This window comes from Hemibagrus wyckioides, linkage group LG11, assembly GCF_019097595.1.
Source record: "Hemibagrus wyckioides isolate EC202008001 linkage group LG11, SWU_Hwy_1.0, whole genome shotgun sequence".
NCBI lineage: Eukaryota > Metazoa > Chordata > Actinopteri > Siluriformes > Bagridae > Hemibagrus > Hemibagrus wyckioides.
The window spans coordinates 31403218-31427351 of NC_080720.1; the positions used below are offsets into that span (position 1 = coordinate 31403218).

At 44.5% G+C, this 24134-nt stretch overlaps 2 protein-coding genes across 6 annotated transcripts; both read right to left on the bottom strand.

Moving 5' to 3' along the window:
• Positions 1–1257: 1257 nt before the first annotated feature.
• sp3b (Sp3b transcription factor) lies at positions 1258–14457 on the bottom strand. Of its 4 annotated transcripts, none has more exons than XM_058403832.1 (6): positions 14297–14456; positions 13843–13955; positions 8306–9491; positions 4572–4761; positions 3237–3433; positions 1258–2800 (listed from the first exon to the last, which is right to left on the bottom strand). In XM_058403832.1, exons 1-6 carry the CDS (start codon positions 14301–14303, stop codon positions 2523–2525), a joined length of 1971 nt encoding a protein of 656 aa, XP_058259815.1. In that variant the 5' UTR covers positions 14304–14456; the 3' UTR covers positions 1258–2522. The 4 variants fall into 4 exon arrangements, with proteins under 4 accessions (XP_058259815.1, XP_058259817.1, XP_058259814.1 ...); XM_058403834.1 differs by having other exon boundaries at positions 1260–2800; positions 14258–14457; XM_058403831.1 differs by having other exon boundaries at positions 1261–2800; positions 8306–9494.
• A 1422-nt stretch (positions 14458–15879) lies between these two features.
• ola1 (Obg-like ATPase 1) lies at positions 15880–23395 on the bottom strand. 2 transcript variants are annotated; one of them, XM_058404105.1, is made up of 11 exons: positions 23238–23395; positions 22564–22664; positions 21494–21637; positions 21237–21364; positions 20814–20989; positions 20164–20244; positions 19361–19458; positions 17894–18034; positions 16733–16829; positions 16464–16586; positions 15880–16290 (listed from the first exon to the last, which is right to left on the bottom strand). In XM_058404105.1, exons 2-11 carry the CDS (start codon positions 22662–22664, stop codon positions 16189–16191), a joined length of 1191 nt encoding a protein of 396 aa, XP_058260088.1. In that variant the 5' UTR covers positions 23238–23395; the 3' UTR covers positions 15880–16188. The 2 variants fall into 2 exon arrangements, with proteins under 2 accessions (XP_058260088.1, XP_058260087.1); XM_058404104.1 differs by lacking the exon at positions 23238–23395 and adding an exon at positions 22758–22878.
• Positions 23396–24134: the final 739 nt, after the last annotated feature.

Here is a 24134-nt window from a genome sequence, read left to right on the forward strand (position 1 = left end):
ATTTACATGAGGTCCTGGAGGAATTTGCTCTTTTACAGGGGCTTTTCTGTGATTATTTTCATTGAGATCAGACATGTCTGTGTTTCTGTCTGCCCTTCTTTGAGGAATTTACAGGACAAATGACCTACTCTTTCTCTCCGAATTTAGTTTCAGTCCAGTCCAGATACGTCAGCAGTCCCTATGCAGCAGTCACCTGACCTTTTTCCAAAAAACTGCTGCAAGCATTTTGCAGGCTGATTAAATATCAGCATTTTTTTTGTCCAAACTTTATACTATAAAGTACTTTTAGTTTTGATGATTATCTGCTTCACTTCCAGTTCCATAAATACATCAATCAGGCATAACATTCTGAGCAGTGAGAGGTGAAGTGAATAAGTCTGATGATCTCCTCATCATGGCACCTGTTAGTGGGTGGGATATATTAGGCAGCAAGTCAACATTTTGTCCTCAAAGTTGATGTGTTAGAAGCAGGAAAAATGGACAAGCGTAAGGATTTGAGTTTGACCAAGGGCCAAATTGTGATGGCTAGACCACTGGATCAGAGCATCTCCAAAACTGCAGCTCTTGTGGGGTGTTCCCGGTCTGCAGTGGTCAGTATCTATCAAAAGTGATCCAAGGAAGGAACAGTGGTGAACCGGAGACAGGGTCAGGGGCGGTCAAGGTTCATTGATGCACATGGGGAGTGAAGGCTGGCCCGTGTGATCCGATCCAACAGACGAGCTACTGTTGCCTTCTTGTCCAGCATCAGTGCCCGCGCTTCTGGAGGAACAGGAAGGGGTCATCCCCAAACTGTTCCCACAAAGTTCGGAGCATGAAATTGTCCAAAATGTCTTGGTATGAAGCTGAAGCATTAAGAGAGTTCCTTTCACTGGAACTAAGGAGCCAAGCCCAACCCCTGAATTCAATGATTTCGAGAGGTGTCCCAATACTTTTGGCAGTATAGTGTATGCGTCAACTCTTTAAACTAAACATTGAAATGAGAGCCAAATCGGATATCTGCATGCAGTATTTCTGGGAACATGACAACATTTTTGTTTTATCTCACTAGAGATCCTAGTGAGAAAACATCTGGTTACAGCTGCTGTCCTTTAATGAATAGAAAATGTAAGCTGTGGTAAATTTATAACCCTTTGGAGTGAACAGACTCTATAACTCTGCTTCTTCACACCATCCTGTCATTTATTATTACTCTTTATAACATCATAAACGGTGGTGCCAAAATAATTTCTTATTTCTTATAAAACCACTGGCTGTGTTGAAGCATTCCATTCATTAAGCATACCCTCTACACACACACACACACACACCAGTGCACCTCTTTAGTAATCAATGAACATTAGGTATCAAAGGTTATAGGAAGTATTTGGAGTTTAATTGTAATTCCATTTGAAAAAAACAAAAACAAAAAAAACAAACAAAAGTATAAAAGTAACATAAAATATTACACATTTAAAAAGTACTTAAATCGAGGAGTCCATGATACAACAGAATCAGTTATATACTAAAATAAATGATGGCTATAAACAATCGTGGGGAATGGAGAGGAAACAAATGCAAAAGGAAGAAAACAAGAAAACATCATGGAGAGAGAGAGAGAGAGAGAGAGAGAGAGAGAGAGAGAGAGAGAGAGGAAAAGAAAAAAAACTTTTGAAAATAGTATTACATGGACAACCGAGTTGCATACGGATGACAGGATAAAAGTCAGAAATAAAAAACAGACAAATCCTCCAATCATGATAGAATTCAATACACAAGAGTGAAATGAAACGTGATGAAAGAGTGAAGACGTGTTTGGACCGAGGCTGGGGGGAGGGAGGGAGAAGGGCGTGGGGGGGGGGCAGAGAGAGAGAGAGAGAGAGAGAGAGAGAGAGGGAGGGAGGCAGAGGGGGAGGGAGGAGAGAAAGAGAGGGAGAGAGAAGGACACAGAGGGGGAGGAGAGAGAGGGTGGGAGAGGGAGAGAAAGAGAGAGACAGAGGGAGGGGAGGGAGGGAGAGAGATAGAGAGAGATAGAGAGAAAGAATCTCTCCTCTGAGGACGTCGCTTCCCTCTTCAACTGCCAAATTCATATAAAATATTACTCTTTATTCCTCTCTCTCTCTCACCTTACACACACACACACACCTCATGTACCATATCTTTCATACCACACTCATATCATCATCCCCTGAACAATTTGATCAAAAGAAAGTAAAAATCCATGCAAGTCCAGCATCATATACTACAGAGAATGATATGATACAAAATAAGGCATTTCTGTGTTAGTGTGTATTCATATATACTGTATATGCATGTATACGAGAGAGTGTGTGTGTGTGTGTGTGTATGTACCCACACCACATTTAATGTCTCTGCACCCCCCCCGTCCCGTTTGTACAAAAAAAGACTGCTACAGAGCATAAATTGATAATTCATTTTTTAAAATATATATTCATATATATATTTATATTTTTCCTATATATAAAAATTGATAATGAAAAGCCAGCTGTGAAAGTGGGTGGGGTTTTTTCTTTTCTTTTTTGGGGTCACTCCATGACCTCATTGGCAGACACAGTGACCAGCTGAAGCGGGAGGTCAGAGTTTGAGAGGTGGTCTTGAGTGCCAGCCTGAGGCAGGTTGGTCAGGATGAGTGTGGCCCCGCCCCCGGTGATGATGCTGTCCTGAGGGGCGGTGGCTTCCGTCTGCCCTGCTGCAGGGGTGGAGTTTAGCCCTTTTTTGTTCAGGTGAGTTTTAATGTGTTTGGCCAAATGGTCGCTGCGCATGAAGCGCTTTGAGCACTGTGGACACACAAACTTCTTCTCTCCTGTGGACAGAAGATACAGCAGATTAACGACATATTATATTAAACATATAAACTGTATATGTTTCTTATCTGACAAAACACATGTCCCTGCAATTGATAAATCAATCTCAAGCCCCACCCATGCCTGTTTAAGGCATTATATATTTAATGATTTCTAACAATGACTGAGAGGAAACAAGATATGGTGGTGAGGGAATGACTGTTTATAACTGCTGTAAGTCACTTGTTTCTCAAAGTTACTAAAAAAAAGGCAGCTCATCATAAACTGAAGACTTTCATGCAGAAAAAACCTGGGCACTGTGATCATTCTGAATTTCTTCCAGCACTATTGTCAGAGCTGCTGTTATAGAAAAGTAATCAACCCCTTCTGATCAAACACAATCGAGACTTCACCTTTTAACCATTGACCATCATAAGGCTAGTGTGATGAGTGTACCTGTATGTGTCCTGCGGTGACGCTGAAGCTCATCGCTGCGTGTGAATCTCTTTCCGCAGTAACTCCAGGAGCAGATGAAGGGCCTCTCGCCCGAGTGCCAGCGCAGGTGAGCACGCAGGTGAGACGTTTTACCGTACACCTTCCCACAACCAGGGATGTGGCAAATGTGCTGCTTCTTCTTGCCCATGCCTGAGCCTCTACACACACAGAGACACACACACACACGACAATGAAGCTACTGTTCTAAATTTGGCTATCAAATGACTGCGTGTGTGATTCACACAAAACATTGTTATTGGAAGAATGTTTCCATAGACTTTCAAACAAAAGTATTGGGACACCCCTCCAAATCACTGAATTCAGGTGTTGTTCTTCAGGGGTTGGGCTCGGCCCCTTAGTTCCAGTGAAAGGAACTCTTAATGCTTCAGCTTCATACCAAGACATTTTGAACATTTTCATGCTTTGTGGGAACAGTTTGGGGATGACCCCTTCCTGTTCCAACATGACTGCACACCAGTGACCAAAGCAAGGTCCATAAAGACATGGATGAGTGAGTTTGGTGTGGAGGAACTTGACTGACCTGCACAGAGTCCTGACCTCAACCCCATAGAACACCTTTGGGATGAATTAGAGTGGAGACTGTGAGACAGACCAAAACTGGGACGTCTGCCTTTACATGCACATGAATGTAATATGGAGTTGTCCCGCCCTTTGCAGCTATAACAACTTCAACTCTTCTGGGAAGGCTTTCCACAAGGTTTAGGAGTGTGTTGACCATTCCACTAGAAGCGCATTTGTGATGTTGGATGAGAAGGTCTGGCTCACAGTCTCTGCTCTAATTCATCCCAAAGGTGTTCTATGGGGTTGAGGTCAGGACTCTGTGCAGGCCAGTCAAGTTCCTCCACACCAAACTCACTCATCCATGTCTTTACAGACCTTGCTTTGTGCACTGGTGTGCAGTCATGTTGGAACAGGAAGGGGCCATTCCCAAATTGACCAATGTCTGACCAATGAAATTGTCCAAAATGTCTTTAAGAGTTCCTTTCACTGGAACTAAGGGGCCAAGCCCAACCCCTAAAAAAAAAAATAAAAAAAAAAACCACCTGAATTCAATGATTTGGAGGGGTGTCCCAAAACTTTTGGCAATACAGTGTAGGTAACTATGTTTAATGAATATTTCAATTAGTATTTATTATCAAATCTTATATATTAAAGAAGGAATCATTTACGGTTAACTCATCAAAATGAATCATGAGGTCTATTACACACTGACACCCTGCATGATGGCGAGAAATGGCTTTTCTGTGTGTGTGTGTGTGCGCGTGTGTGTGTTACCTCCCCCCGGCTTCCTTGCAATTAGGGCAGGTACAAGCCACTCTTCTGAGCCTCTTCCCCTCCTGTCCTAACCCTTCCGTCTCCTCATCTAGCATTCGTACGCGGAGGTGTGATAGGTCGCTGGTGTTCAGGGTGGAGTCTCCGCTCAGTGGCCAATCGTCAGAGTCCGGTTCCTCCTTGATGTGAATGTCTAAGGATAAAGAAGATCCGAGTGCCAATAAGTTCGTTAAGAAAATGTACAAACTAGTATAGTTCCTCCATCACAGAAGGTGAGCCTCTGGACATGTGAACAATCTAGAAACTGCTGATTATAATCAATTAGGCAATATAGTTATTAATGAAAATATTAAATTCTTTCAAATATATTTAACGGCTTGTCCATGGATAGGACCAATCCTACTAATGTGCTTATGAAAAAAGCTTTTAATATTCAAGTTTAAATCATTTAACACTGATTATCAAATTTGTACAAAATATAATTGAAGACGTTTTTCCTGGGATTAATCTGGGATTTGTGTGGGAAGCCATTCTGCATTAAGAAAGATGTAATACAAAAACATCCATTCAAACCACATAAAAAAAGGACAAATATCAACAGGTGTGTACCTGTGTGTGTGTGTGTGTGAACACCTGTGTGTGTGTGTGTGTGTGAACACCTGTGTGTGTGTGTGTGTGTGTGTGAACACCTGTGTGTGTGTGTGTGTGTGAACACCTGTGTGTGTGTGTGTGTGTGAACACCTGTGTGTGTGTGTGTGTGTGTGTGAACACCTGTGTGTGTGTGTGTGTGTGTGTGTGTGTGTGAACACCTGTGTGTGTGTGTGTGTGTGTGTGTGTGTGTGTGTGTGTGTACGTACACCTGTGTGTGTGTGTGTGTGTGTGTGAACACCTGTGTGTGTGTGTGTGTGTGTGTGTGTGTGTACACCTGTGTGTGTGTGTGTGTGTGTGTGTACACCTGTGTGTGTGTGTGTGTGTGTGTACACCTGTGTGTGTGTGTGTGTGTGTGTACACCTGTGTGTGTGTGTGTGTGTGTGTACACCTGTGTGTGTGTGTGTGTGTGTACACCTGTGTGTGTGTGTGTGTGTGTACACCTGTGTGTGTGTGTGTGTGTGTGTGTGTGTACACCTGTGTGTGTGTGTGTGTGTGTGTGTGTGTGTACACCTGTGTGTGTGTGTGTGTGTGTGTGTGTACACCTGTGTGTGTGTGTGTGTGTGTGTGTACACCTGTGTGTGTGTGTGTGTGTGTGTACACCTGTGTGTGTGTGTGTGTGTGTGTGTGTACACCTGTGTGTGTGTGTGTGTGTGTGTACACCTGTGTGTGTGTGTGTGTGTGTACACCTGTGTGTGTGTGTGTGTGTGTGTACACCTGTGTGTGTGTGTGTGTGTGTACACCTGTGTGTGTGTGTGTGTGTGTGTGTGTGTACACCTGTGTGTGTGTGTGTGTGTGTGTGTGTGTGTACACCTGTGTGTGTGTGTGTGTGTGTGTGTGTGTGTACACCTGTGTGTGTGTGTGTGTGTACACCTGTGTGTGTGTGTGTGTGTGTACACCTGTGTGTGTGTGTGTGTGTGTGTGTACACCTGTGTGTGTGTGTGTGTGTGTGTGTACACCTGTGTGTGTGTGTGTGTGTGTGTGTGTACACCTGTGTGTGTGTGTGTGTGTGTGTGTACACCTGTGTGTGTGTGTGTGTGTGTGTACACCTGTGTGTGTGTGTGTGTGTGTGTGTGTACACCTGTGTGTGTGTGTGTGTGTGTGTGTACACCTGTGTGTGTGTGTGTGTGTACACCTGTGTGTGTGTGTGTGTGTACCCCTGTGTGTGTGTGTGTGTGTGTGTGTACACCTGTGTGTGTGTGTGTGTGTGTACACCTGTGTGTGTGTGTACACTTGTGTGTGTGTGTGTGTGAACACCTGTGTGTGTGTGTGTGTGTGTGTGTGTGTGAACACCTGTGTGTGTGTGTGTGTGTGTGTGTGAACACCTGTGTGTGTGTGTGTGTGTGTACACCTGTGTGTGTGTGTGTGTGTGTGTACACCTGTGTGTGTGTGTGTGTGTGTGTACACCTGTGTGTGTGTGTGTGTGTGTACACCTGTGTGTGTGTGTGTGTGTGTGTGTGTGTGTACACCTGTGTGTGTGTGTGTGTGTGTGTGTACACCTGTGTGTGTGTGTGTGTGTGTGTGTGTGTGTGTGTGTACACCTGTGTGTGTGTGTGTGTGTGTACACCTGTGTGTGTGTGTGTACACCTGTGTGTGTGTGTGTGTGTGTGTGTGTGTGTGTGTACACCTGTGTGTGTGTGTGTGTGTGTGTGTGTACACCTGTGTGTGTGTGTGTGTGTGTGTGAACACCTGTGTGTACACCTGTGTGTGTGTGTGTGTGTGTGTGAACACCTGTGTGTGTGTGTGTGTACACCTGTGTGTGTGTGTGTGTACACCTGTGTGTGTGTGTGTGTGTGTGAACACCTGTGTGTGTGTGTGTGTACACCTGTGTGTGTGTGTGTGTGTGTGAACACCTGTGTGTGTGTGTGTGTGTGTGAACACCTGTGTGTGTGTGTGTGTGTGTGTACACCTGTGTGTGTGTGTGTACACCTGTGTGTGTGTGTGTGTGTGTGTGTGTGTACACCTGTGTGTGTGTGTGTGTGTGTGAACACCTGTGTGTGTGTGTGTGTGTACACCTGTGTGTGTGTGTGTGTGTACACCTGTGTGTGTGTGTGTGTGTGTGTGTACACCTGTGTGTGTGTGTGTGTGTGTGTACACCTGTGTGTGTGTGTGTGTGTGTGTACACCTGTGTGTGTGTGTGTGTGTGTGTACACCTGTGTGTGTGTGTGTGTACACCTGTGTGTGTGTGTGTGTGTGTACACCTGTGTGTGTGTGTGTGTGTGTACACCTGTGTGTGTGTGTGTGTGTGTGTGTGTACACCTGTGTGTGTGTGTACACCTGTGTGTGTGTGTGTGTGTGTGTGTGTGAACACCTGTGTGTGTGTGTACATCTGTGTGTGTGTGTGTGTGTGTACACCTGTGTGTGTGTGTGTGTGTGTGTGTGTGTGTGTGTGTACACCTGTGTGTGTGTGTGTGTGTGTGTGTGTGTACACCTGTGTGTGTGTGTGTGTGTGTGTGTGTGTACACCTGTGTGTGTGTGTGTGTGTGTGTGTACACCTGTGTGTGTGTGTGTGTGTGTGTACACCTGTGTGTGTGTGTGTGTGTGTGTGTGTACACCTGTGTGTGTGTGTGTGTGTACACCTGTGTGTGTGTGTGTGTACACCTGTGTGTGTGTGTGTGTGTGTGTACACACCTGTGTGTGTGTGTGTGTGTGTGTGTACACACCTGTGTGTGTGTGTGTGTGTACACACCTGTGTGTGTGTGTGTGTACACACCTGTGTGTGTGTGTGTGTGTGTACACCTGTGTGTACACCTGTGTGTGTGTGTGTACACCTGTGTGTGTGTGTGTGTGTGTGTGTGTGTACACCTGTGTGTGTGTACACCTGTGTGTGTGTGTGTACACCTTTGTGTGTGTGTGTGTACACCTTTGTGTGTGTGTGTACACCTGTGTGTGTGTGTGTACACCTGTGTGTGTGTGTGTACACCTGTGTGTGTGTGTGTGTACACCTGTGTGTACACCTGTGTGTGTGTGTGTACACACCTGTGTGTGTACACCTGTGTGTGTGTGTGTACACACCTGTGTGTGTGTGTACCTGTGTGTGTGTGTGTACACACCTGTGTGTGTGTGTGTACACCTGTGTGTGTGTGTACCTGTGTGTGTATTCTCCATGGTGTGTTCTGCCTGTGAGATGGAGTTGACCGTGACTGTATGCAGGTTAGGGATGTGTCCAGCAGGCATGCCTGTGCCAGGCTGCCCGAGTGCCAGCGTCTGCACAGGGGCGATAGTGATCTGCGGTGATGCCATTCCACCAGCACCAGGTATATGCAGGTTCTGTAGGTTCTGCACACCCTGCACTTGGAAAGTCTGCCACTGGATCTGGCCTGTAGGCGAGACTGTCTGTGCCTGGATTAAAAAGGTGCCTGCGTTGAGCAGCTGAACGCTTTGTAGCGTCTGTGCTGCACCATCTGCCGCCTGCGCAGGCACCAGCTGCACCACCGGGTCTGTGTTTGCAGGCACAGCACCAGGCACGGAGGTAGGCACGTGGTTCTGTTGGATGAAGGACGGATCTTGCTGACCAGCCGAAACAGCCGTAGCTTGGGTCAGAACCCCTGTGCCATCTATCGTCTCGGGAAGCGAGGCGGCGGTGGAAGTGGAGGTCGATGTTGGCGGAACGAATGTGTTGTTGGCATTGTTGGTTTTATCCAACGTGTTCTGGACCACGCCGTCACCCGTCATAATGAGCTGACCGTCAGCTGTGACGCCTGTAGCGATGGTTTGAGCTCCAGCCAGGCCCAGGGACTCCAAGTCGGCGTTGCTCAGGCTGTTAAGCGGCACAAACGTGATGTTCCCCGGCAATCCGACTGGCACGTTAGCCACCACTTGGCCCTGACCTGCATACCCACTCCCTGCCAATGAGACGCTGGGGATCTGCTGCACGTGTCCAGTCTGTGCCAGCAAACCCTGCAGGTCGTTGGCATTAGTTGTGGAGATGCCTTGCGTTCCATCAGGCAGTATTGCGATGTCCGTACCCAGCGTGGCGCCATCGCCTGTGGACGTAGTGTAACTTAGTGAGGCCGCATCTGCACTCTGGAGCTGTGGGATGACCTGGTACTGGATGCCGTTGGCACTGACACCGTCTGTCCCGGCAGTGACAAACACAGGCTGGCTCTGCCCTGATACAGTCTGCAGTGGCACTACAAACTGCCCATTGGTGCCCACAATCCCTCCACTGGGTAAGTGTACCACACCAGAGTCCTCTTTACCGGTGGAAACCGGGGTGAGCACCTCCCAGCGGTCAGACGAGCCGGTGAGCTGGATGGACGCGAGGTCTGTCGTCTGCTTTGGAAGAGAAGCAAAACGAGTAGTAATGAGTTACATCAGTAATACACTGCTATTAGAGCAGAATAATCCTTAATAATCACATCATGAAAGCAAGCATAAAATGGAGGTGTGTATAATTCTGAGCACATGTATTACACACCATTGCAAAAACTCCAGGCAGAAATACCTGGAAGGGTTTAGTTCTGATATGGTGCACGCTACGCTGCCCCCTAGTGAACACGCTTGTGCTACATGCACACGCTTATGCAAACACTCACAATGACTGCAAATGTTCAAAGCCCCACAGGCACAAAGGTTGAAATGGTCACTAAGGGTACAATAATGCGTGTGTGTGTGTGTGAGGCGTTACACATTATACATGTATCCCACTCTATATGGTTTCGTTTAGATGAGGTTTAGATTGTAGAATCATAAACTCATTATGAGTTAAGGGTAAATAATAAAAATTTGAACTCATTTGAATAATACTATTTGATTTAGTGCAAAGAAATGATTGGTTAATACTAATAACTGCTGGTTAATAATTGCTTGTTATGGCTAGATGACAGGACAACACATGACCGTCACAATACATTTACATCATGATGCATCATTTCTTAGAGAATACTTGAACCGGCGATTATGAAGAGAAGAAATGAACGCAGAACAAAAGGGTTTTATAAACTAGATTTTTTTTAGGAATGCTACATGTGCTCGGTGGAACACGGCCAAAGTTCACGTTTCCTTGTTTAGTTACGTGTTGTGTGAAAGCGAAATCATCAGTGCCATCTGAAAAGGCCACATTAATCCATTATTACACACTAGGGATGCCACAATACTCAATATAATATTGAACCGTTCGGTACGACCTCCACGGTTCAATACACGTATGTTTTTCCTTAAAACAATAATAACCATGTGTTTTATTACTCTCTGAACCGCCTGTTTGTGTTTGCCTGTACTGTATGGCTACGCGCTGAGACAGACACACCTCCCCACGAGTAAACATCCAATCAGTGAGCGCTTAAGTTAGGGGCGGTAACCATGCTTGCAAAGCTGGTGTCAGATTTCAATCTAACCGTGGAGAGTGGTGAAGTGAGACAGAAACACGAGGAAGCGGCTCCATCTCTCAGATCTGTGGTGTGGGAACATTTCAGATTTGTTGTTGACTCTGATGCCGATTAAACAAAAATAATGACTGTGTTTAAGCACTGTTCCACACGAGTTACATACTCAAATGGAAATAGTTCCAACATGACCACACATCTACAGCTCCATCACCCAGAGATATCACTGTGTGGAAGCGGGAGGGCAGAGCAGGTAACACAGGGGACTGTAGCTTTTTGGGTTCCTATCTGATTCCTTCCAGCATTCAGACACAACTGGTTCAGAGAGACACAAAAAATAATTATAATATAATAATTGCTAAAGATTTGCAGCCGTTTTCTGTGACACGGCCTTTTTTCCCCCGAACTCTATGAAAAAACGCGCAAAAAATCGGAAACGAATCTTTGCTCTAATAGATATTTGGACCTCGGGGGTAACAGAGTTGTCTCACCATGACTGGTCATTACATAGCGGATTGGGAATAAAGAGCGCCGTACTCCAAACCCGTCTCCTGTAATAAAGTCATACAAGCACTAATTTTTAGATCTCACTATTCTAATTTTCTAGTAAAATAAAGAGAATTGCAACTAAAACCAGTTTTTCTTCTTAACAAACTTATTGTTCCTGTCACCTAAGCAAAAAATAATGGAAAAAAAAACTTTAATTTGCCAAGCCATCCGAACCGAACACTGTGGGTAAAAAACGCAGTACGTATTGAACCGTGGGTTAACTGTATTGTTGCATCCCTATTACACACTATGATGAGTTATAACAATTGCTAGTATCGACGACGAAGCTTTTCTTGACGTTTTAATAGCAAACATCTGCAATCATATTTCCATACTATAACCCTTTTTTTGGTGGCTTAGCGGTTAGCACGTTCGCCTCATACCGCCAGCATCCTTGGTTCGAATCTCGCTCCCGCTCACTGTGTGTGTATTGCGTGCTTGGTGGGTTTCCTCCGGGTACTCCGGTTTCTTCCCACAGTCCAAAGCTTCTAGGCTGATTGGAGTCTCTAATCACTCCAATGATTAGATCATTGGAGTGATGCCTGTGATTGTGTGAGTGAGTGAGTGAGTGAGTGAGTGAGTGAGTGAGTGTGTGCCCTGCGATGGGTTGACACTCCGTCCAGGGTGTATCCTGCCTTGATGACCGATGACGCCTGGGATAGGCACAGGCTCCCCGTGACCCGAGGATAGATCGGATAAGCGCTACAGACAATGAAATGAACCCTTTCCTTGTGTTCTAGCAAGTTCTAACGCATCGTGACTAAGATTAAAGTTTTAAGATCTCAATATTACAACAATCATGATACATTTTTAAGAGACAGAGGTCAGTATTTTGTTAAATACTTTAACTGTGCGTGAACAACTAGTGGTGCTAAGTCTAAGTAATAAAATCCTATTTTTCATCGAATCTCCAGCTCCTTGTGTTCCAGTGGATTCTGGTGTATGTCTGCTCATGAATAACATGAATTAAAGAAAAGTCATGACGATATACTAACATCACCATATGACTATTTATGTTGAATATTGGATTTTGAATCAGGAATCAAGCTTGGTGGTGCTTTATCATGTAAATGTGCGTATGAATGTAATGTGAAGTGTACTGTGTAAGTGTGTAAGTGTTGTAATATCAGTGTGGTTTCTCGTCAATAAGATTAAGGAACTGGAACGGGCTTTTCAACAACAGAGACTGACCAGACTCTAAAAAACAAGAGTGTGAGAGGGTTTTTTTTACCTGGGGTGTGTGTTTGAGACAGACAGAATGGGGGGAGAGGGAGAGAGAGAGACAGACAGAGAGGGAGAGGGAGGGAGAGAGAGAGACAGACAGAGAGGGACAGTGACGGAGAGAGAGAGACAGACAGAGAGGGACAGTGACAGAGAGAGAGAGACAGACACAGAGAGGGACAGTGACGGAGAGAGAGAGGGACAGACAGAGAGGGAGAGGGAGGGAGAGAGAGACAGACAGAATGGGGGGCAGACAGACAGAGAGAGAGACACAGACAGACTGGCGGGAGAGAGAGAGAGAGAGAGAGAAAGAAAGACAGACAGACAGACAGAGACAGGGGAAGAGAAAGAAAGAGAGAGAGAGAGACAGACAAAGAGAGAGACAGACTGGGGGAGAGAAAGAAAGAGAGAGAGACACAGAGAGAGAGAGCGAGAGAGACACAGAGAGAGAGAGCGAGAGAGAGACAGAGAGAGAGAGCGAGAGAGAGACAGAGAGACAGAGAGAGCGAGCGAGAGAGAGAGAGACAGAGAGAGCGAGCGAGAGACAGAGAGCGAGAGAGACAGAGAGACAGAGAGAGCGAGCGAGAGAGAGAGAGACAGAGAGAGCGAGCGAGAGACAGAGAGACAGAGAGAGCGAGCGAGAGACAGAGAGAGCGAGAGAGAGAGAGCGAGAGAGAGAGAGCGAGAGAGCGAGAGAGACACACAGAGAGAGAGAGAGCGAGACAGAGAGAGAGAGAGAGAGAGAGAGAGACAGACAAAGAGACACACAGAGAGAGAGACACAGAGACAGAGAGTGAGAGAGAGAGAGAGAGAGACAGAGAGACACAGAGAGAGAGAGAGAGAGAGAGAGAGACAGAGAGTGAGAGAGAGACACACACAGAGAGAGACACAGAGAGAGACAGCGAGAGAGAGAGCGAGACACACAGAGAGACACAGAGAGAGAGAGAGCGAGAGAGAGAGACAGAGAGAGAGAGAGAGAGAGAGACAGACAAAGAGACACACAGAGAGAGAGACACAGAGACAGAGAGTGAGAGAGAGAGAGAGAGAGACAGAGAGACACAGAGAGAGAGAGAGCGAGAGAGAGAGACAGAGAGAGAGAGAGAGACACAGAGAGAGAGAGACAGCGAGAGAGAGAGAGAGAGAGCGAGAGAGAGAGAGACACAGAGAGAGAGACACAGAGAGAGAGAGAGCGAGAGAGAGAGAGAGAGAGAGAGAGAGAGAGACAGAGAGAGAGACACAGAGAGACACAGAGAGAGAGAGAGATAAAAAAGACATAAGTGTAGGTAGAGGAGTGAGGGTGACCCCGTGGCCCGGTCAGTGCAGGTGAAAGCGGGGTAAAGCGCCGGTGTGCCGAGGCTGTCCGACCCACAATGGGCGGGTTTATAAAGCCTAAGAAAGTGGGTGGCCGTACAGACTCGAAGGCTCACGGGAAGCGGTTTTGACTTTCGGCTCCCCCGAGCGCTTATATTCCCCCTCAGCGGTTCATTACAAAAAAACAAAAACGCTGAAGAAGCTCAGGGGGAAATTACCTGGTCCGAGGCGGAGGTGGTGCTGGTGTCTGCGGCAGGCTGCATAAAGTCGCTCTGACTGCCGTCCGCGTCCAAGGCAGCCATTTCCTGCTGCTTCACTGGCTGTTCTGGGGCTGCAGGGAAAAGAGACAACAAACACAGCGAAATTTAATTTCTCCTCGACTTCCACACTACATAATAAAACAATAAGAAGGACTTTAACTACAAACAAAGACATTCAACTAAAACCCGCAGCTTTACTCCTTCTCACACTTTTTTTTCCCGCTCGAACGGAGTGTTTTACTTTGTTAAAAGTCTAGGCTAACTAACTAGCCTAGCTAAGTGCTACTAGCCTAGCCGCTGAGGGGAGAGAAAAAAAAAGAAAGATTAAAGACTTTAGCTAAGCTAGCTGTGCTAAAGGTTGCTCCAAACTCACCGGCGCTGCTGTGCTTCGATCGGTTTAAGTGTTACGTACCAGTCATAGCGCGAAAGGCTAAAAAAGATCAGGGCTATCTGTTCATTTAAACTCCAAACATGATTGTTTTAATCAAAGGCGGGCTGGGATCGGAGATTCGGGTCGATTTTTTTTTTTCTTTTCTATTTTGATTGACGGTGCGGGAAACGCGAGAGGTGGAGCTTACTGAGCTCGGACCGTGGACGTCGCTTTCACGTAGCAGAAGTCCCGCCCCTTTTCTTCTCCTGTTCTTTGTTTTGAAACGACTGGCTGAGCGACACGACTCTCGCGACTCCGATTGGTCGGCGGCGGATGTCAGTCAAATTTACGCCACGAGCGCTTCCTGTTTGTTGTTTGCCCGAATAGACAGATAAAGCTCTTCGACGTGGTTTATTTATTTATTTATTTATTTGGAAAAGCGAATGAATTCTACAGCAACGAATATTTCCTTCTATATATATATATATATATATATATATATATATATATATATATATATATATATATATATATTTAGTCTTAATAAGTGCCCGAAAAGACAACACAATCGAATACTTTTCTTCTAAACACTCCGTGGCGTACTTTTATGTGGTTTGGGACGCGGCCAAAAATGTGTGTGTGTGTGTGAGAAAAAAGTTCGTCTCGTGAGTGTTTTCAGGAACCATGTGTGATTAAAATACACAACTTTAATAACAGAACCATTTAGAAAACACACGCACACCCAGGCACTAAAAGGTGTCAGTTTACTCTCTCTCTCGAGTAAACAAACTAGTTTGCGGAAACAGCTGCAGGACCCGGATGTGTCCACACTGTAATAACTACTTTATAGACTCCGAAGTAGCTTATTATCCATTTATACCTACAGAACAATTCTCCCTCTCTCAGGGCAGACGTCCCAAAACTTTTGGTCTGGCTCACAGTCTCCTCTCTAATTCATCCCAAAGGTGTTCTATCAGTCAAGTTCCTCCACACCAAACTCACTCATCCATGTCTTTATGGACCTTGCTTTGGTCACTGGTGTGCAGTCATGTTGGAACAGGAAGGGGTCATCCCCAAACTGTTCCAACAAAGAGCATGAAATTGTCCAAAATGTCTTGGTATGAAGCTGAAGCATTAAGAGTTCCTTTCACTGGAACTAAGGGGCCGAGCCCAACCCCTGAATCCAGTGATTTGGAGGGGTGTCCCAATACTTTTGGCAATACAGTGTATATAACCTGAAGATTATTTTTCTTCCTTTAGTTATAGGAAAGGCACACTTTTCACATGAGGATATCATTTTAATTAGGAATTGAAATATTAATACAGTGACCTGTGTGTGTGGCTGTTCGAAAGGGAAACCGATTCAAAAAGCACATCATCTCCGTCCGCTGGCTTTGTATGACCCCACCATGTCTCATTTCCACAGCGCCGTCCGACATTCAGCACTGCGCAACACCATTTATATGAAGATACATTTTATTAATGATGTCTCAGCCAAGAACCCAAAATCTGACATGATCCAAGTATTCTGAATCGGTTTTATCCACAGAGATTCCCCCATGTTTTGCACATTTTCCATTTCCGCTATGGAAAGAAAAAAAATAACTTGAGACACACAGTTCTGGTATGGAGAAGTGTGTTTATTAGCTTTGGGCGTCTGCTTCTGCCGTGTGACATGCAGCATTTAATTGTGAAGCCATAAAATAAACCCCAGATATCAGACATGAGGCTCAAATAACAGATGCCAAAAAAAAAAAACAACAACCCACGCACACACACAGTAACAGAGTGTGTGTGTGTGTGTGTATGAACTGAATGTTCCAAAGCCAAACGTGAATGAACCTCAAGGGTAATTCCTCACATCTGCAACATAACTCTCCCCTCCGTTCCACATGGTACAGTCCAGCCAGTCTCTGACAGGCTTAACAATGACATCATTTCTTCTTGGGCTGATTGGGTGTGTTGAATTTGAAGAAGATGATGTCTCCATCCTCCACCACATAGTTCCTTCCCTGCTGCCTGTACTTTCCTGCAGCCTGTCCAGAAATCAGGGACGATATAGAAAAACAAAAAGTTTGTTATCAAAAATGATATGGACGAAGAAATGTCACTGAAATTGTTTAATAACATGTTATAACTTCTTTCCTTATCCTCTCAGCTATAAGACATGATAATGATCATAAGCCAAAGATAAAGCCGTTGATCTGACCTTAGCAGCAGACTCGCTGCCCTCCTCTTTAAAATCCGAATACTTCATGACCTCAGCCATGATGAAGCCCTTCTCGAAGTCTGTGTGGATCTTCCCAGCCGCCTGTGGTGCCTTGGTGCCTTTCTGTAGGTTAGAACATCACAGAAACACACACAGGACTGAAAAATCAAGCAGATTAGACCATTAACATAACATGTAGGGTTGGATAATAACAGCTAAGAAGATCATCTTGACCTCAGGCAGAACCAAAATATAGTGTGTGTCGTTACCCTGATGGTCCATGCGCGTACTTCATCAGGCCCCGCAGTAAAGAAATACTCCAGCTGCAGTGCTGCGTAGCCGCTCTTTATGATCTTGGTCAACACGCTAAAGCATGAACATATATGCAGTTGATTATGTTAATAAAGTGTGAACATTCCAAAAAAAAACCTGTATAGTATACACTGATCAGGCATAACATTATGACCACCTGCCTAATATACTGTTGGTCCCTCTCATTTTGCTGCCGAAACAGCCCTGACCCGTCCTGCACTGTGTATTCTGACACCTTTCTATCAGAACCAGCATTAACTTCTTCAGCAATTTGAGCAACAGTAGCTCATCAGTTGGATCGGATCACACGGGCCAGCCTTCGCTTCCCACATGCATCAATGAGCCTTGACCACCCATGACCCTGTCGCCGGTTCACCACTGTTCCTTCCTTGGACCACTTTTGATAGATACTGACCACTGCAGACCGGGAACACCCCACAAGAGCTGCAGTTTTGGAGATGCTCTGAACCAGTCGTCTAGTCGGCATCACAATTTGGCCCTTTTGGTCAAACTCAAATCCTTACGCTTGTCCATTTTTCCTGCTTCTAACACATCAACTTTGAGGACAAAATGTTGACTTGCTGCCTAATATATCCCACCCACTAACAGGTGCCATGATGAGGAGATCATCAGTCTTATTCACTTCACCTCTCAGTGGTCATAATGTTACACCTGATCAGTGTATACCACGTTCTTTTAGTTATTTGGTCACTTATATTTGTTTAATCTAAAGTAAAAAATGAGTGGGGTAAAGTTCAAAAAGAAGAAGCTCTCTGGCTCACAGACATAGTCTGAATATTATCATGAACATCTGATTATATTCATAACAGTATTTAGTATTCTGTGCAAAGTATTGTTTCACAAACTAGGAGATGGAGCTTCAGGTTGATGTTGTCTGTTTATTATTCACTGTAATAACAGCCGTTATAACTATACTCATCTTCACTGGCTCTCTGACCGCATAACATTCGAAAACCCTTGATGTACGTGAATTCTCATTACGCAAATCACATATACCACACCATAAAATGTCACCACTGGCTGTAACACCTTTAACAAACCTCCTTAAAAGTGGGGGAAAAAAAAGAAAAAGTAACATGTGAAATGTTAAAGCTAACCTCTGAGTTTTATTTTCCTCGCAGAACTTCTGTCTCTCCTCATCGCTCATGTCCTGGTATTTGTTCTCGAAGCCTCCGCTGAACGGGATGACCAGAGCGCCGGGGTCGTGAGCGTCTACCCACTCCTTAATCTTCACCAACCTGCAGGGAAAGACGCAGTGATTACTTCCAGTGATGAGTATGATAGAAAAATAATTTATTTGGGTGGAAAAAGTCTGCTTTTGTTTAGTTATACCTGATAAACAACGGATATACAAAGAAAGAAGGCGTATGTACACTATGTTGGCAAAAGTTTTGGGACACCCCTCCAAATCATTGAATTCAGGGGTTGGGCTCGGCCCCTTGGTTCCAGTGAAAGGTACTCTTAATGCTTCAGCTTCATACCAAGACATTTTGGATAATTCCATGCTCTTTGTGGGAACAGTTTGGGGATGACCTCTTCCTGTTCCAACATGACTGCACACCAGTGACCAAAGCAAGGTCCATAAAGACATGGATGAGTGAGTTTGGTGTGGAGGAACTTCAGTGTCCTGACCTCAACCCCATAGAACACCTTTGGGATGAATTAGAGTGGAGACTGTGAGTCAGGCCAAAACTGGGACGTCTGCCTTTACATGCACATGAATGTAATATGGAGTTGTCCCGCCCTTTGCAGCTATAACAGCTTCAACTCTTCTGGGAAGGCTTTCCACAAGGTTTAGGAGTGTGTTTATGGGAATTTTTGACCATTCTTCTAGAAGTGCATTTGTGAGGTCAGGCACTGATGTTGGACGAGAAGGCCTGGCTCACAGTCTCCACTCTAATTCATCCCAAAGGTGTTCTATGGGGTTGAGGTCAGGACTCTGTGCAGGCCAGTCAAGTTCCTCCACACCAGACTCACTCATCCATGTCTTTATGAACTGCTTGGTGTGCAGTCATGTTTGAACAGGACGTTTCAGGAACTTTCTGTTCCCACAAAGTTGGGAGCATGAAATTATCCAAAATGTCTTGGTATGAAGCTGAAGCATTAAGAGTTCCTTTCACTGGAACTAAGGGGCCGAGCCCAACACCTGAATTCAATGATTTGGAGAGGTGTCCCAAAACTTTTGGCAATAGAGAGAGAGAGAAACTGTTCTTGTAAGACTTTTTCAGTCATTAACCAGAAAAGCTTACCAATTACCCAGAAGTAACCCAAGGAGTATTGTCATAGCTTTTACTCCATACCTATGTACACCAAAAAATCTAATCTAATCTAATTTAGGTCCAAATCTCTAGAACACAGTGTTTCTCTAGCACTAAAGCACTCTACAAGACAAGTTTACACTTCAGCTCAGCAGCAGACAGCTACAGAAAACGCTCCACGGCATGTTCGATTCACTTCCAGCATTGCAAGTCGACTCAGAGTCAAATCGACTCAAACGAGCGAACAACTCACTATCCGGGATCCACCAGTGTTATACGAAATCATCCCAAACCACCACAACTCACCATTTGTTCTTTTTCCTGAAGTAATCTTTCTCAGAGAGATTCACCAGGTAAATCATAGGCTTGGACGTCAGGAAGAGATGTTTATTCAGCACCTCGATCTGAAAAAGATTAAAACAATTAGTTTTAAAGTGCAATTTCACTCACAGGATCAGTCACTGGTTCTCTAAACACAGATCTGTCCAGTCTTGTGTTTATTACATCTGCTGCTATATTTATATTTATTTCTATTTTGCACTACTTCAACCGCTGCTATTGTATACAATACATATACAATACATGCAATACATGTTGTCAGGTCTCAAAGTTGTACATCATCTCATTTTATTTCATTCCATTTACATTTCATTGCACATGTTCTTTTTCTTTTTTCGGCGCTAAGTGTCCTGTGTTTTTGTGTTGTCTTAGAAGCAGAAAAAATGGACAAGAGTAAGGATTTTGACCAAGGGCCGAATTGTGATGTCTAGACCACTGGATCAGAGCATCTCCAAAACTGCAGCTCTTGTGGGGTGTTCCCGGTCTGCAGTGGTCAGTATCTATCAAAAGTGGTCCAAGGAAGGAACAGTGGTGAACCGGCGACAGGGTCATGGGCGGTCAAGACTCATCAGGGAGTGAAGGCTGACCCGTGTGATCCGATCCAACAGACGAGCTAGCGTTGCTCAAATTACTGAAGAAGTTAATGCTGGTTCTGATAGAAAGGGGTCAGAATACACAGTGCAGGGCTGTTTTGGCAGCAACACAATATTAGGCAGGTGGTCATAATGTTATGCCTGATCGCTGTATGTAGAAATATAAAATAAAATCACCTCTTTGTCGTTCCATTCATGGTAGAATCGGACATGCTTCTTCTCGTCAACCACCCATGACTTGATTTTACACATAATGTCCTGTTTAAAAAGAAATACAACAAGAAACAAAGGAATTTAGAAATCTGGTATTCATGAAAATTCCCCAAAACCTTTGTATCCCACTCACAAGAAGAGTCACTAAGAAAACCACGACTTGTTCGACTTCATCTTCTTTGATTACTGCACTTTTATATCTGGAGTACGAACTGGGTAGTGAATGACATTTTCCAATTACTCTTGAGAAAATGAGAAAAAAATAGCCATTAAGCCCCTTGAAGTTTGGGTTTGGGCTTTTAAGAGAACGAAAACCTCAAAATTAACCCATTTTAGTAAAAAAAAAAAAAAAAAAAGCCCAAAAGTAACCCAAACTTTCATGGCTAAGATGGGTTTTTTCTCTTTATTTGGGTTACAAAGAAGGTTATTTCAGAGTAGAGTTAAAAAAGAATTTTTGGGGTGTCAATAATTCTGGAATTTCTGAAAAATATATATATGTATTTTTTTTAAGCATAAATTTTGTGCTTAGTTTGGCTTAAGCAAACACTTCCACACAACTAAAAACTGATAAACATAGCCCACTGTGTGTGTGTGTGTGTGTGTGGTTCACTCACAAATTCAGGTTTGAGTTTCTTGTCTCCGCCCCTCACAGCCGTCTTCTCCAGCTTGTCTATGATTGGCCCGATCATCTCCTCGTCCTTCATCCTGAGCTCCTCGTGGATGATCTCAATGTCCCTAACCGGGTCCACGCAGCCCTCCACATGGATGATGTCTTCATCCTCAAAGGCTCCTGCACATTCACACACGCATGAAAACATTACATGTAAATTAGTTATCATGGCGCTAATGGAACATAGACCGCAATTTTTGGCTTCCTTTAGTCCATTAAAGAACACACACACACGTGTTTACCACACCAATGTTGATTACTGCCCTATTTCCTAACAGCACTCTTATCCTCTAATACCACAAGACATTGGCAAGTGCGTGAAAAATGCCCTCATACATCAAACATGCAATCAGACTGGTGGACTCACGTGTCATGTGAAAAATCCCATCACAGGCGCTGATGTTCGAGAGGAAGGCGTTTCCCAAACCCTGTCCGGCGTGAGCTCCCTTCACCAGCCCGGCAATGTCCACTACATTCAGAAAGGCCGGGACCTTACTGTGCACACACACACACACATTGTTCAGGAGTGACGTTACTGCAGTGTTAAATGAAAAATACCCAAGCATGTTGCTCCACCAGTTTTCCCAGCTGTGCAGCCTGCACATCTGTTTTCCATGTAGATACCTGGCAGGCTTGTGATACTGGCACAGGAAGTCGAAGCGCTCGTCTGGAATAGGCACGCGACTTTCGTTCGGCTCGATGGTGCAGAAGGGAAAATTCTCCGCCGCTGCCTGGCTCTTCGTCAGCACGTTGAAGAAGGTCGATTTACTGAAAACGACATGGAGACAGAGCACTGAGTTAGCAGTGGGTCAGCAGACAGCCACCGAACACTTACTTTAAATGAAATTTCGGATCGAGGTGAAAAAAAAAATCTCGATGCAGATGATGAGCCTCGTTTTCGGCGGCTAAGAGGCTGTCACTTGTTTGCTGGCATTTTCTTAAGCGAATGATGTGCTGAAGAAACCAACCCATTGAGATCCGACACATTTAGCTCAGTCATATCCTCACTCGACAGATCCCTGCCTTGTTTCAGTGACCTCATTTTATCCTGGCAAAGGAATTTACGGCAATGGAAAAAAACCTTCCCAAATGATCTGAATATCTAAGACTAATAAATCAGACATCCTTCATTTCTATAATGTTTTAATCGATTAACGTTTCCAGGGATCTTATCACTAATCAAACTAATGTCCACAAACAAAAATGACTTTCGACCCGACCCGTGACCTGACCATGACGACTCTCCGAGTCTTTGTTTTGATGCCATCCTTTCAGCTAAAGTGATAAAAACAACTAATCTATCAACACTGACAATGAAAAGAGTCACCATCTAATTTCACCAAGCTCGCCGTAACACAAACATCATCACTTCGGACACGTGAAATATCCCATCAATTAAAATTCTTCCTGAATTCAGAAATGGCATTAATTCTGGAATCTATATCGAGATACAGAGATCGGTAGATCCATCGGTAAACAATGATGCAGAAACAGACACACTAACAGCCAGGTTTAAAGCCGATTTCATTAATCAGAAGAAAGCAAACAATAACAACAACTCCCGTCTGCTGCTGCCCTACGACATAACCTCATGTGTTTGATCGTAAATGAGTGACCACGCAAGGCATTTCCGAGCTGTCAAGACGCGCAGACAGGACTCAGAAGTCTCAGACACACGTGCACGTGAAACCCACCCCACATTCGGTAATCCAACAATCCCGATTTTAAGCGAGGTCCCGAATCGTCCGATCAGAGGGGGTGGCTTTGGTCCATCTCCTCCCTTCTTCGGAGGCATCTGGAGAAAGAAAAAAAATATATTTAAAGATCCTCAGAATCGAACGGTAATTACGAGAAGACATTTTAACTTCACTTGATATGATGAGAAGACCTTTTTGGGAGCCATGACTGAAAGTCAACTCTCTTTTCCCTTCATGAAACTATAATAATAATTCACAAGTAGACATCTTTACACAGTCTTTCTTTCTGGCTCTGCTTGTCATTTCAGCACAGCGAGCTGGACATGATGCCCAAAATAGTCTCCACAGCTCTGGTCAGGTCAGCAGGGGTGTAGGATGACCACCAGGCTGGCTCGCATGGCTAAATATAACCCAGATTTCATTAATAACACCTATCATTAACTCTAATGTCACTGCTACACTTTCTCAGAAGGAGGATCTCTCTCTCTCTCTCTCTAGATATTTTCATCCAACATTACTCAGCTAGTTCCATTCATTTGCACACAGCTAGCATAGTTAGCTTCCTAGCCACTGTTAGCACTCTGACGCAAAATAACGTGTATATTCCCCCCAAAAAAATGACAGGTGCGTGCAAAGGCAGAAGTCTAACAACGTTCATGTTTTTGTTTCACCTTGAATTAAGGCTATGTCTGATTATGAAGGAGGAATTTCAGTGTGCTGGACGGGCTCACGCGCTTCACACACTCCGGGGCGACGGCACGAAAAGAAATCCGGATATAGAAAAAACGGGGTATACTCTTTCCATTGGTCAGAGCGGCGCGTGACGTCACGACGCCGGGAACGACGTTTCGGTCGCTAGCCACGCACGAGCTAACGTTAATTATTGTTTGTTTTGTTTGTCAGTTTGTTTGTTTGTTTGTTTGTTTTTACCATTTCTAAAATCTAAAAACAAATTCCAGATTATCTTTGATGGTGTTTAAAGCGATTCTATTCGTATTTTTATTCGCTTCATTGTAGTCTTAAGAGCTACGTAGTAATCGTCCTAGCAGTTCACATCCGGGTATTTAATGCTTATTCCACACACAGTGGTATCCATAAGTATTGGCACCCTGTACATCCGGGTATTTTGATACTTATTCCATACACAGTGCTATCCATAAGTATTGGCACCCTGTACATCCGGGTATTTAATGCTTATTCCACACACAGTGCTATCCATAAGTATTGGCACCCTGTACATCCGGGTATTTTGATACTTATTCCATACACAGTGCTATCCATAAGTATTGGCACCCTGTACATCCGGGTATTTTGATACTTATTCCATACACAGTGCTATCCATAAGTATTGGCACCCTTCACATCCGGGTATTTAATGCTTATTCCATATACAGTGCTATCCATAAGTATTGGCACCCTTCACATCCGGGTATTTCGATGTTTATTCTATACACAGTGCCATAAGTATTGGCACCCTTCATGGAAAACAGTGCAAATATTACCATAATAAACCATTACGGAGTCTATGCATAAGCTCAAACACACAGGGATGTTGTGTAGTTTTGGTC